The sequence below is a fragment of the Oenanthe melanoleuca genome, chromosome 13 (assembly GCF_029582105.1).
Source record: "Oenanthe melanoleuca isolate GR-GAL-2019-014 chromosome 13, OMel1.0, whole genome shotgun sequence".
Taxonomy (NCBI): Eukaryota; Metazoa; Chordata; class Aves; order Passeriformes; family Muscicapidae; genus Oenanthe; species Oenanthe melanoleuca.
In genome coordinates this window covers 9,947,673-9,962,590 of record NC_079347.1, presented here as the reverse complement: position 1 = coordinate 9,962,590, position 14,918 = coordinate 9,947,673, and the positions used below count along the sequence as shown (strand labels likewise).

General features: G+C 43.7%; 1 protein-coding gene across 1 annotated transcript in view; it reads right to left on the bottom strand.

Annotated features, from left to right (window-relative positions):
* The window catches only part of ADAMTS2 (ADAM metallopeptidase with thrombospondin type 1 motif 2), a 173,910-nt gene extending 159,613 nt beyond the window's left edge, over positions 1 to 14,297 (bottom strand). Inside the window, exons 1-2 of the mRNA XM_056502810.1 lie at positions 13,918 to 14,297; positions 12,623 to 12,984 (exon numbers count right to left, since the gene is read on the bottom strand). Coding sequence (XP_056358785.1) covers positions 12,623 to 12,984; positions 13,918 to 14,005 — 450 coding nt within the window. The 5' untranslated portion in view covers positions 14,006 to 14,297. The remainder of the gene's footprint in view (positions 1 to 12,622; positions 12,985 to 13,917) is intronic.
* Positions 14,298 to 14,918: the final 621 nt, after the last annotated feature.

The window sequence follows — 14,918 nt, the reverse complement described above, 5'->3', positions numbered from 1 at the left end:
AAAACAATGCTTTCCCACAGTGGGATAGCTAAACTCTACTGCAGAACTTGCAAGCAGTGATTCATTACTCCAAAAATTATATCCTTGGGTTAAAGACTGCATGGAGTTCATTCTGGAAGTGCACTGTAAAAGCATTACCTAAGCACAAATATTTCTTAAACCCACAAGTGAAAGCAAACACCTCTTCAAATCACCCAAAAGGAACACAAAACTGCCAGAAGCAGCTAAATCCTTCAAAGACCTAAGTATATCCATCACAGATGAATTTCACATCACTAGCATCACATTTATTACACAGTTTCCCCAGTCTTGTCATGATTCCTACAGGCTTGCATAACAACATGAAAATGTCACAAAAATTACATCAGAATGGCAATGCAGAGACAGGGAGCCACAAGGCCCTCAGTGAGCTCTGTGTGACAAGAAGCAGTGCCTGGAGCTGTGTCTTTAATCCATCTGCCCATTCAAGACCAAGGACCATTCAAAGATCCTGGGATTCCTGGTCTCCCTTTCCAATGCACTTTGCCATTTCCAAAGAGCAAACCCTAAATATGTTACTTAGTGAAATCTCATGAAAACATGTACACAGATCTGGCATGTCCTGCCTCCCAAGAAGGAGTGTATCTCTTTTCAAACCATGGGAGCCTGTAATCCAGACTGTTGGAGGAGGGCATATCTCCACATGAGTGTGAAAACATCGAATTACATAAGGCCAGGTCCTCAACTAATGCAAAGTGACAGAGCTCCCAGAAATCCGTGGAGACACGATGATACAGATTAACAGAGGTTTGGCTCATTATAATTGAATGGACCCAACTTCTAATTTTCCCATCTAGTGACAGATTGTTGGAATCCTGACCACCAGAACCTCAGAGTGCAATGGGGAGTTGAAAGAAGATAGCATCAGGGAAAGTAAACTCCAGTTTGGCTGAAAGCATATTTATGATCCAGGAGTTTCAATTAGCTGTTGCTGAGTTATCACAAAAGTCTGTTGAACAGATGTGCAATTAGAGTTTTTCTCATGTTGTTCTCTCTTGTGACTTGGGGTTTTTTTGTTGGGGGATTGTATTTGGCATTTGGGTGGAGTTTTTGCAAGTGATGCTAGTTTTATTGAGGCCAAAGCTAACATCTTAGCTAACATCTTCTCCTTTTCCCAACACCACGCCTTCAGCAGTGCAGAAGCAATGAGAGGAAGTCTCAGCAGGAAAATCTTTCTCCTTTCTGGCCTCATCTTCATAGGAAGATGGAGACAGAAAAGTTGTCAGAATGAGCCTGCAAATTCAAGGCAGCTGGAATTGCCTCATTCTCCTGGCATGGACTGGAGGGTTTCTCCTGATCCCTCCCCCTCACTTAATGCACCACCTCTTCTGTGGTAGGGATGTGGTGTGAGGCAGAAGGGGAAGAAGGTTTAGCAGAGCTATTTCAGGTTTAGAGGCACACAGTTCTGTCCTGTTCCATCCAGCACACGGGATATAAACAGCCATGGGAAAAGCTGCACTTGAGCTTCTCATGCTCACCTCCCTCCCCACCACCAGTGCACCAGGGGATGGAGAACAAGGTGAAAAACAAGGTTATGATGTGGAATCCTCCATGGCCTGCTTTTTGTCCCAAATACTCTGCTAATCAACCTGTCCACACAAAGCCAAACAGAACCAGTGAAACTAAACACATTCACTTCAGCAGCTTTGGAACAGACCCAAAAATCAGCTACTTGCCATGGGACCTCCCTGGCCCCTATGTAAAATGATGCTGGATCATGACACAAAGGTTGACAGAGATCTGGATTTCTTCCTGTGTGATTTTCTGTTTAGTTAAATGCAAGATTACACTGTATTTTCGTAGGTCCAGAATCTTCATTCTATTTTACAAGATGTGTATGATTATTGTTGGGCTTAATTTGACTGCAGTGAACTAAGCACTTTATTTTCACAGAAATTCATTACACTCTCCTACTGAGGAGCTTAAGTTAATTCAAAACATCTTGTAAATGGTTTTGTCTTTCTTTGCTTGTCTATTACTTATCCAGACTGAGTTTCATATTCTTCTTTCAGAGTACTAAATCATCCTTTGATTAATCCCATTTTTACACTTGCTGCTTATGTCAGCCTTAATGTGCTGTAACTTTGCAAACAAATATTGACAGACACCTCTTAGCCCTTATTTGGGAATTAAATATTTTGGTTTACTGATGAATGGTGGATTTACCATTTTTACAATGAAACCTAAAACTATTAGAAAACTCTGGTTTCAAGCTTGGTTATAAACCTGAAATCAATCCAAATTTGCCTCTAAAAACTTCTTTATCCCTGAGATCCTTAGTGGTATTGAATGGAAGTGGCGTAAAATTTCTGCTTCTGGGTTTTAGGGTGGGGTTCTTTTGTGACCTTATGTATGTTCATGGTGCTCTGCAGAGAGTGTTTTGAGGTCTGAAAGACACCATTTTATCCAGCTATTACTTTAGGTATATAAAAATTTTTAGACATTTTCAGCTTCAAAGCCTGTCATCTTCCAATATAACTCCTGTCATGTTGGCACATGAAAGACTCTTGGCCCAGCTCTGCTGTCTTCATCATCAGGTAGTGATTTATTTCTCACAGACTGTTTCTTAAATACATTATGAACAACATCCCTCACATTCCTTCCACAGCTCCTCTGCTTGGAGAAAGAGAAAAGCCTTGCAATTTTAGCACTCCGAAAAATGAAGAAGTATATTCTTCTGCATATGAGTTGGATGAACATGATTTACCAAAAAAACATGATTTAAAACAAAAAAAAACACTATTAAAACACCAAACACAGCCTGTGCTGCCACCTATCCTTGGTTAATCTTTGTGTTTTCTGTAGGCTCTTTTTCCAAAGCATGGGCTCTCTCCTGGGAATGGGAATGCCCTGCAGGGGATGTGCTGGCCATGGGCACCAGCCTTGGGAGTCACACACTTCACCATGGGAGAAATGCAAAATGCAGCTGCTTAGGGCAGATGTTAGTTCTGCCTTTTGCATATGGGGGAAGGAGCAGAGAAATGAGAATCACAGAACCATGGAATTATTTAGGTTGGAAGAGACTTGGAGGATCTTTAAGTCCAGCTGGTAACACAGGACTGTGTAGTCCACTCTAAGCCATGGCCCCAGGTGCCACATCTGTACTTCCCTGAGCAGCCTGTTCCAAGGTTTGACAGCCTTTTTGGTGAAGAAGTTTTTCCTAACATCTAATCTAAAAATTCAGCAAGTTCTTGGAGTAAAATCTGTGCTTTCCTCTCTTCCTAAATTCTATTATTTTACTGTATTTGAATTAAAATGTAGATGGTGCATTACTATGCTTAGCTCTTGAAATAGTTTTACTCCCAAGAAAGTAAGCCTTTCTTTCCTGTTGGACTCAATGTATTATTTTGACTTTCTCCATTCTACACTCTACAATTCTCATTAAATCATGCCAAAAAAACACATGTTCAGAAATAAAACTTGAAAGAGAAATCCCTCCCACGGAACAAACTGTGCAAGAGTAGCCCTGAGTCTGCAGTGCCCATCTTGGGTGTGTGGTGTGAAGGTGCCTGTTGCATTTGAGGCTAGAGGACAGCAGTAAAAAGGATAATGCAAGATAGTTCTTTGTGTAATGGAGAAGCAAAAGAGAGAGATTTATTTAAGGAAACACTACACTTATATAGGGTAGTACATGCAAAACAGAATAAAAAAGACTCATTGGTCCAAGAAGGCAACACCTCTTTGAAAACATGCTTTCTGCAAAACATCACATATTCAGCAGATGTTTAATCACTGTTATAATTTCTTGTCCTTGAGCAGTCTGAGAAACCCAAGGCTTCAAGGCTGCTTTTTCCAGGGCTCCCCTGAACATGCTGGAAGTTTCTGCCCAGCAGCCCCCAGGGCACAGAGGGGTGAAAGAGGGACTGCCCACAACTTTGGGAAGCAGCAGGCTGAGAGAGCTGCACTCAGGGCTCCTGTAGAAATTTGCTGTATCATTCACAAAAATTCAATGCCCCCTGCCATTTCATGGACTGCTTCTTGTCAGGATTGTAAGTGATGGGGTAAAAGAAAAGAGCTGCTGGCCTGCTCATTAGCCAGGCAGGTTCTTCTCCACACTTAATTATTCTTACAGTGACAGTAAAACAGAAAACACATTAATAAAGGCTTAAAGACTCAGGGCCTACATCAAGGTGTGGCTCTGTGCTACCCTAAACTCAGGTAGGTATTTTGATTTCATGTTTTTCAAAAAACAGCTTAAATGTTCACCATATGCCAGGTATTCCTTTCCAGTTTTCTTGCCTCAAAAAACTCTAAAAATCTTTCACCTTCATTACATGGCAATAACAGCAACCTGCAGTCCACACACTCAGTGAAAAGAAATAAATTAAATGCATAAATTTGCTGTATCCAGTTACAGGTAGAAGAAGCTCTTCTTATCCACAGATATCAGTGATGTCCACTGACTTTCTCATTACAGGATTAGTTGGCTTCACACTTAATTTCAGTGGAAAATAGATTGTAATTTGTCCCCTGAGGTCCACTAGGCTAGAGGTTAAATGCTGGGAAAAAGCAGTCTGACCATATAATGAAATTCAAACACAGAGGTGGCAACTACAGGAAAAGTTAAAGAGAATGACAGTAGGAAAAAATTTAAAGTTGCTGTATTTATAGCACATCAAAAGAAAAGTGGTAAAATTGTACTTTGCAGGTGGAAGAGTCAGAAAGTACTAAGGACACTGAGCAATTCCAAGGTCTGAATTCTCCACAGAGAGCTGCATAAGTGAAGAATTAGTAGTGTTATAGAATTAATATATTTTGAAGATAAGGGTCACAAATGCAGCAATAAAGAGGCAAAATACTAAATTTTACATAAACCAATTTAAAAGGAATTAAAAAAATATAAATTTGATGGTTAACACTGAAAAACTTGAACACACTTGGGTTGCCAAGACCAAAAAGTAACAGCAAGTTGTACAAATGGGACTTCCATTTCAGCCAGGCAAAGATTTGGAAAACAAACAGATCAGTAGATGCAGTCCTACAAGGGGCATGAAGAAGAGGGGAAAAAGCAAGTATAGGAATTAGTGGTGAGGGCAGGTTCTCTCTGTGGCATTAGAGAGGATAAAATGATACTGAGGTCACCATGCTCAGTAAATGAACCTCCCTCACTTGAGGGGCAGCCAGCCCACAAAACCCACACCAGTGCACAAAGTCTCTCAGAAGCACACACAAGAAAAAACAAGGTGCAAAGAGAAACTCATCTGTACTGTAAAATGACACCTTCAAAACAACATACTTGGGATGATTTTCACTGGCCTGGTGGTTTTCGAGACTTCAAGAAGAAGAACTGGCATCTCTGTCTTTTCCTTGAGGGAAACACTTTAAAACCCTTTCTTTAAACAAAAAACAGTTACTTAGAAGAAAAAGCAGAAACATTAATGCTGAGATTCACAGTTACAACTCCAAGAACTCCAGATCTGAAGAATGTACCAGACGTTTGGAGATCTGGGAATAACTGAGAAGATCTGTAACAGAAGCTGGGATTTAGCTATGAGGAAGCAATGTGCTCCTCTGCACTTGAAGAGAACACTCTTCTTTTCAATGTTACAGTTTAATAGAACAGTGCTGAAAATAGCGTGTGAAATGTGGGCCTTTCATTTGCAGACTATTAAAACTGGGAACCCGCTGTGTCAAGACTCTGCAAACAAAGATGAATTTAAAACACACTCAGATAAAGGGGCTAAAGGAACCAGATGTGATGTGTTAGAGAACTTACTGAAACTTTGCAAGAAAGAAAGAAAGCAATAAAGGGACAAGGTGATCCAAAAAAGGAGGGTGTGCACATCAGAGCAAGGTTGTGCAACCCCCTGCAAGACACTCAAGACCTGCTCCCTGGTTCTGTTTTAATCAGACCCAGTATGAGAAATGTCCTAGTGTACCATTAAGCAATGGCATGACCTGCTTACAAAGCAACAGTCACCCATAAATAAAAAGTACTCAGAAGTAGGTCGAATAAAACACTGGTGTGATCTCTGGAGAAAAGGTCCTGCTCCATGCAAGAGCTGGAATTCTGGTTGATAAAAAAAAAAAAAAAATATTTTTAATCTTCTGCAGAAAAAAGTAAACATGTAACTAACCTGAAATGTGGTAATGCCTTGCCATTTGCAGGAGCCTTGCCATTTGAACTCACCCTTGCCACACCACCAAGAGGCAGCAAACTGGCAGGTAAGTGAGCTAAGAGCACTTTTTGAGGGACACACCTTTGGAAGCTAAGGAGGGACAGACTTTCTCAAAATAGATGTTCTGCTTACCCCAGAAATTAATTACAACCTTATCAAAATGAGTTCCTATATTTGGGTCTTTCAAGACGTGAAGCAAGAGACACCAGGCACCTTTGCTTGCATGTATAGAGTTTAATGTTCTGGTTACAAAATTAGTTTTTCTGTGGTCAAAGGGTATAGTACAGCTGAGACACGACTACAATGAGGACAATGCAGCACAAGGTCAAACAGAACATAAAGAAATACTTATATTTTATCCAAAGGCCTACAACATACCACAAAGATACCAGTTTTGACTGCCTGAGGATACTCTGTCCAGATGGTGTCCACCTGTATGATGTAGGAAATTACTTGCTCTGCTCCCAGATAAAATATAGGTGAGATGATCCATGCACAGAAGATGCATAGAAAAAAAAAATAGTATTTACTGATGACAGAGTCTCTTTTAAGGACAGCAGAGGATAATTTACTCCAGTCGGAGGCTGAATCATAGTGTTTACACTCTGTCTTTCACACCATAACTTTTAAAAGGGAAAGCCTGTGCAATTCACACAGCAGAAGGGACTGTCCAACTAGGCTTGTGTTGGCCAAGGAAATGAACAGCAGAAACCCAGAGAATGGGCTACAAAGCAAAGTCTCTGTCCTGTGAAAACATGGACATGCTGGAGTGTTGGGCATGAAAACAGCACCATTGCTTTGCCAGGCAATATGGGTCTTTTAAATGATGTGTGTAAATGGGATTGTGCAGTCAGCCTCTGATTGTGCTAGAATTCACATTCATGCCTGGTTTACCCATGTGGAAACCCCAGCTGAATTCAAAATGCCCTTGATAAAGGGTTAATGGTGATCCCACTGATCATCTGCAGAGGAAGAGCTGCTGTTTCCTAAATGAGAATGACTTTTACATTTTGTTCTATACTGTGTCACAGAAATTTGCACTTCCTCTGCCATTGTATTACAGTTCTACTTATCAAAAAATCCCACAGTAAATTTTGCCATTTCACTAAAAAATTGAGAAAGAGGGAAAAAAAAAACCAACGCAGATGGCAACTTTGGTTTGATTTTGGTTTAATTTAATGAGAAAATGCTCCCAAATGAAAAGATTATATATGCCCAATTTTGATCTCCTTAAAATGGAAGCAACTCCATCATAATGTAAATGCTAAGAATTTAGCATACAGAAAAGGAATTACTGGAATTATTGGTAGCAGGCATCTGTTTTAACTGTCAGGCACTAGACCTGACCAGACTTTGAAGATAATATTGTGCTACCTTGAGCTCTGCTTTTTTGCTACATCACAAACCAGTGTAATCCAAAAACCAGATCAAAAAGAAACACGACTAAATTGTAAATCCATATGAAAGCAGGAGATGGATGCCTAAAAGGAAAAATAACACAGTTACATAAGCATGTCTGTCTTCTCCTGGTATATTCATTGTGAGCAGCTCCTTCACCCTCTTATCCAGGTAAATTACCACCTAAGGTGAGTTAGATTCACCTTCTACTCTGTGGGCAGTTCCAAGAAAGCACCTCTGTCAGGACAGTATAGAACAATATAACCTTAAAATTCACTGATTTCTAAGAGATTGAACTCATATTCAAAGTGAAGAAGAACTATACTAAACAAGGCTAGACTTCACAAGGAGTCTAAATGCCTTTAGGAATGCAGGGAAGATAGAGGAGAAAGAGGAGAAAGATGAGCATTTCACATGGGTAGCTGGAATTGCTCCTAGGAAACACCATTGACTGGATCTGAACATGAGATTCTACATTTACACTTTAGAAATTAGATTATATTAATATAACTGTGTAAAAAAGTTTTGTTCTCTCATTTAAAACAGGAAAGAAAATACCCATAATATAAATACCTAACAACACCTTGGGACAACTGACAGATGTGCACTTGTATTGACAGCAGCCAAAGCACCAGCCAGTCCCTGAGGATCCATGAAGGATCCATGACTGCTTGGGAAATGGATCACCACAAACCCACCCAGGTGAACCCAGGGCTACAGATAATGTCACATTGGGCATGAGTCAAACAAGCCCTGCTGGTGTTCCAAGCATTTCTAGAAGAAACAGAGTCTGGGCAAGCAGCCAGCCAGCCAGCAGGCTGCTCTCTCACAGTTTGGGAGGGTTAGCACAGAGCACAGGGAAGACTGAAATGTTGTAGAGCAAACCCTGCCTGGTTCATCACAAGAGAAACAAGTCCACTGCACTTTTAAGGTGTCTGTCTTGGTGCCCCCAACCATGTAATGCTTACACCTCATTTAGAAAACAACCACCCAGAGATGGCTTGAAAAGCTCAGTTTCTACATATCTTCTTCTAATAACTTTCCATTTTAATGACAATACTGTGAAATTCTTGGACAGCTGATCTTCTAGCTTTAAAAAGGAAGATTATACAAGTTGAGCCAAACTAGGACAACATGATGTGTTACTGAAACTGATGTTCCTTCCTTTGCTTCAGTGGGTGCAATCAGACCACATTGATTGTTCATCATGGAGTAGTGAGTGATCCTCAGTCTTCTCAGTCCTGTCAGTACATCTGACTCTGCACTGCAGCCTAAGTTAATCATTTGTTCATTATCCACTTCAGATGTGGTGTTCATGTTGTGTTTTTCCTGTCTGAGCACACATTCTAGCTCACAAACTACTAATGTCATGAGGAGACTGGGAGTGAGTTTATGCCTCTGAATTTCCACAACCAAATAGTGCCATCCTGTCAACCTGAAAAAGGCATTTTTGGCACATCTGCCTCAAGCACTGCAGAAGTGTTTATCAAAAATCTGTATGTGTAAAGAGTTCTTCTACAATGGCAGGTTCATATGCTGAGGTGAAGAAGGACAGTTCCCATAGTTAGGCAGTAATCTGGAAGGATTAATATAATCCTAACTTTTTGTTGTTTGATAGCATTTTTTTAAAGCCTCCAACCACTTCTCCTTCACAAGCCTTGGAGAGGACAGCCAGCTCCTTCATCCTCCTGCTGCATCCACAAGTAAGAATCTGGCCAAGGACCAAGAACATACTCAAAGCACAACACCTTCTACCACAGCCTGCAGGCCAGGAGAACTGACCATGCTTGTTCTGTCCACTCAGTGGAGACTTAATTTGAATGCTATCAGGCCAACCAAGATGATAACACGTTGTCCAAAATGGTTATAAGTGGGAAATTTTTCTTTACTAAAAATCACATTCATAATTCAGAATGCTGTTAAAAATCTATTGATTAGGTTTAACTTAGATTCTTCACCCACAGTTTTTAGTGACCCACTCCATGCAATCAGGTGACAACACACCTAGATTGCATACTTCAGAAGTTCTCTTCATCTGACTCAAAATCAAGATTTGATTTCTAGGTCAATAAATGTTTTGTTTACTTCTGATACAGGAAACCATGAGTACCCTAACTAATGTGTATCTCCTCAGTCAGGGCAGCAGATCTTTATCATTTATAGTACGGTTCAAAAGTCCCTTCACACATTTACTATTTTCATGTAAATTCCTTCCAACAACTTCTCATTTGGCACTACCAGATCCACCAGCCAGACTCTTCTAAGACAAAAACTGGAAAATAAGACATAATTGGCAGTGCAGTGCAAACCAGAAGGGATGTTCAAAGGAAATAACATCAGAAGTTGGCAAGGTGGCAGATGCATTTGCTGGCTTAAACCAGATTCAATCAACAAAAGTTTGCAATGTAAAAATCAAAGTAGGACACTTCAAGACCAGTGTTGCTTCAGCCCTGATGGTTGATGCAAAAGACAGGAGACCACAAGAAGCATAGAGGGATGTCAAACCACCTTCAAAAGCAAGCACTTCAAAAATAAATACTAGGAATTAAATTAATCACCTTTAAAATGTAAAATTCTAACACTTGTCAGTTGACAACTCAGTTGTAAGAGAGGTCCACCATCCCTATCTCCAGAATAACCTAGAAAAGATGGAAAAGCTTGGGTCCACTGAAGAAAACCAGCTGTGAAGTAAGAAACAGACATAGAAAAACAGTTGAGAATAGCCTTGTCCATGTCTTTATTCACATCCAAATATCAAATAACACCAGAAAAGCATACAGCCCAATTGTCTCTAAGTATGACTTGCTGGCAACACATTGCTCCAAGGACTCTTCAATACTCCTTGCAAAAAACAAGAAATAAAAGGTAAAGGGAGAGACAGTTACAAGCAGTATTAACTTCTTTTATACTTGCTTATTTCTGTCCACAGAGCAATGGCTTTTGAAGAAAAATTGGTATAATTCCTTTGAGTTTGTGTAATTCTATTGATAATCTGTTTTATATATTCACCCCACAAGAAAGAAGAAACTGAGGTGGAGGGAAAGGGTAGAGATGGAACATGGTACCCAAGGGACTGGAGTTCAATTTGTTGTTCCAAAACAGATTTACTGCACAATCTCAGGGAAATCTTTACAGCCTAAAGGTATTGAGGCGACGCTTCCTGCAGGAAGCCTTCAGTGACCTGGGCAAAAAAAACATCTCTGCCCTGCAACATCTACCATGTAGATACACCCTGAGGAAGCAGAAATCCATTTCCAAATGTATTAACAGAACCATAGAAATTGTAATTCCATGTGAAAATCATCCAGATTACAATGTGGCACCTCCCAGCCCAGCCCAACTCTCCAGCTGCTTCTAATGAAATCAAGAACTCTGGAAAAAGTAGGCACATGGGTTGGGCACACAGGTTGAAAACTGCAATTCCTTTGGTAGCTTTCTGGATTCCAGTCATTTATGAGTGTATTTACAAATGTGCAAATAGCAGTAATTTATCAAGCCATTTCATTTATAGTTTCACCTCATTTTATAAACTATTCTCATTGTTTATCATGTTTGCACGCAACATGAGGCCTTGGACCTTTAGGGTCTCATCCAAAGTTTGGCTTAAACTTCTGTTCTATTTTATCATAACTCTTTTTCCTAAATATTAGGAGACCACACTCAACCAAACACTGAAAGGAAGCAGGAACAAGCTCCCCCCTGCCCTTACAGTCAACACCTGTGCTGAGGAGAAGAGCAAAGGCAAGGAGTAGCCATGAACAGGATCTTCCTCCACCTTTCAGCACAGATGAACAATGAAGAAGAGCTTTGGCTCTGCCCCAGTTCTAAAAGTAAAGAGCAAGTAAATCCTGAGCAAGGATATTTGCCTTACACAAAATGATCTGTGTTAGACAGGGAGAGCACAGAACTTTTGCTTCCCCCCCGAGGCAGAACTGCAGGCTCACACTCTGCTCTCTGAATGGCTTTTCTTGCTCAGTCCTGGTGCTTCTCTTACCCTCAGCCAGCTGTCCACATCAAACAACTGCAACATTAAAACCTGCTTCTCAAAACAGGAATGCACATGGCTAGGAGAAACCACAGGAAAGGAAAGACTAAGGGGAAAAGAATTTGATTCCCTTCCATTCTCAGATAGCCAACATACTATCTCCATACATGTCATTTTCCTGGCACAGCAAATGAGCAACTTCCTATGACTAAATAAATAGAAATACAACTGACTCCTACTGGCTCTTTATGCAGAGGCAGAATGAATTACTATTAGGCAATCTCAAAATTACAAACTCTAAAGGCTATAGCAAGGAAATACAGGCTGGATAAACTGATCATTATGATAAAAAATATAGCCCTCTTCTCACTAAACAAATTGCTGTGCAGTAATTACTGCTCAAATGACAGTGTGACAGTTTAGGATGTCAGGGACAAACAGTGACAATCTGAGTGCTGAACATGCACTCCAGAACAGAAAGCTACAGCCAGTTTTAAAACACGCAGCTTTGACAAATGTATCACAAGGGGCTGTTTTGCTCATAAAACTCAAAGTCTTCTGCAACTTTTCATCAATCACTTGATTAGGCAATGAAACTCACCAAGTGAAATATCCAAGAAAACAGACTCTGAATAAATTAAAATTTTCCAGGACAAAACCGTATTTTACCTATCAAATTTGTTTCCAAGGTAGTCCAGCCCATTATTTAGGATTAACTCTTTCTAACAGTTACCACTGGAGGCTGGAAGTGAGAAGTGGAAGAAGATGCTGAGAACTTGTCATTTAACCTTCTGGTTTAGAGCACCAGACCCTTCAAGTAACTTTACCACAAATTAACATAAATGCTGGTTTCAGCTGTTCCAGAGCAGCTACCTCAGAGCACATACTCAAACTTCTAGTGCCACTGTCTGTAAAGCAGCTCCTGGTGCAGCACAGCTATTCCCACACAAGGGAACATTAGTTAATTTGCATTCACAGTTACCATATGAGGTGTGAGTTTCTGACAGTCCACACATTTTATATCTGAAGACTGTAGGAAATTAATACCATTATCTTTGATATAGTAACAAAAGTAACTTACCAGTCCATCGCAATTGCTGATAGCGACTGAAGCATTTGGCAGGTCAGTGATATCCCCAACATAGAGGCAATTCCCATAGAGAGGTTCAATATGAGTCTCCTCAGAGTCCTCCTGCCACTCAACTGTTGCTCCAGGGGCCACGAGCCTGGAGTTTGGCCGTAACCTGAAGTGAAACTCTCTTCCAAAAACAGTGACATTGTAAAATATCTGCTCATTTGCTGCTTCATGTTGCAAGTCCTCCACAGCTCTCCTGAAGCGTCCTTTTGGCGGCCCAGACACCAAGTGGGACAGGAACCTGCCCTCTGAATCGGTGCTTGTGGGGATGACAAGGCTGTACTCCTCTAGATTCCTCAGGATTGAATCTTTACAGGGAGAAAGCAAGAGAGGACAGAGATACTAGAACTAAACATATCCTGATGCCGCGGGATTTTTATTCCATTATTCATTAGCACAGCAGACACTTACATAAGGCAGATGGACACTGCACTCTTTGCAGGCACTTGGTTCACCTGCATGAAGTGTGCAGAGTTCACTCAAACTTGCCTTTTCTTCCCCAAAATACCAGACGGCAGCGTGAGCCTTTTACCCCTGCCAGAACCCCGCACTCCTGCCCCTGCAGCGAGGTCCCGCTCCCCTCCGCCCACCCAGCCCGGACCCCGCATCCCTGCACAGCCGCTCAGTGACCGGGTCGCCTCGGGGACTCTGGGGGTTTCCCGGTGGCCAGCGTTGAAGAGAGGGCTTTGATTCACTTCGGGACTGCTGAGGGGCAGGGGTAGGGGTAGAGGCTGGCTTTGCAGGTGGCAAGCCCGCAAGGCAAAGGCACGTCCGTCAAACTACCCCCGGTGCGGCGGGTTTGAGTCGGGCGGTGATGGGGACACCGCGGGCAGCGATCGGGAGCGGTCTCAGTGGGCAGCCCGGGAGTTTTGGACAGAGGCGATGGCCCGGGCAGGAGGAGGAGGAGGAGGCAGACGGACTGCCATGTGTTTCAGCCCGCACGGGGAAGCCCAGGCACCGCTCCCTGCCCGCCGGGGCTCGCCCGCTCCGCGGGGCTGCGGGCAGCGGCGCGGCGCTGTCACTGCCGGGCGCTCCCGCGTCCCTTCCCCGCCGGCCGCTCGGCTGCCCCGTCCCCGCCTGCCGCTCGCAGGAAACAACTGGAAACCCGGCAAAAGTAGCCGCAGAAGAAGTTCAAGGGGAGCCGAAAGCCGCGGGGCGACGAGCCGCTACTTGGGACGGGCGGGCTGCGGGCAGCGGCGGGGCAGGGCGAGCAGCCCCAAGGCGTCCCGGCCGAGACCTACCTCTGTCCCCGGGGCGCCGCAGGGCGCCGGCGGGCAGGGCGAGCGCGCAGCAGAGCAGGACGCAGGCGATGCCCGCGGGAGGCTCCATCGCGGCGGTCCCGGGCTGCCCGCAGCCGGGGCGGGCCAGGCGGCAGCCCCGCTCCGCGCTGCTCCGCGCCGCTCAGCGCTGCCCCGCGCCCCGCCGCCCGCGCATTCGCCCAGCCGCAGCCGCAGCGGCAGTGGCGGCCGCGCTCCCGGCTCGCAGCGAAGCAGAGACACCAGGAGGCGGCGGGGGTATAGTACTGGAAGCACAGGGCGTGCGGAGTGAAGTCAGGCTGATTGACAGAGGCGCTGCCACACGGCGCAGCCGGGCCGCGGGGAGCGGGGACGGGCCGCGGGCAGCGGGGACGGGACCGCCCGCCCCGCCGGGAGCCCCCGGTCCCCGCCCCGCCGCGCCCCGGGCAGCCCCGGCCGGCAGCGCCCGCCCCGCGCCGCGCCCCGCTCCGGGACGGGCCCGCCGAGGGGACGGCAGCTGGCAGAGCCCGTGGCGAGGCGAAAAGAAACGCCCCGCGTCCCGCCCGGGAGCCCCCGAGCGCTGGGCAGCGTCCCCATCCCGAGCCCCGCGGGCCGCGCCGTCCCGGCTCTGCATCCCTAACGAAACGACCAGACACACGAGGCTGGCAAACTTAACCTCGGCATGAGCTGTGTTGCAGCCTTGGTTTCCAGTTCACAGCAGGGACCCAAATGGAAAAAGTGCCACCAGCAGAGGCAAATCACGGTCAGAGATCTTAATCTGATCCAATAAATTACTCTAAGCAGACATTTCACAGGAAAAGTTGTTTCGACTATTTGCTAATAAGACTGAAATTGCTTCTTGCAATCTTATATTAAATGTCTGCAATCAGAGAGATAGATCCTGAAAGTCTTTAGGAATACTATAAATACAATATAGAAGAAGGATTTTTAAATAATTAAATACTCAAGAGTGGCCTTTATGGTAAAAAACAAGTTATATTTGTTTC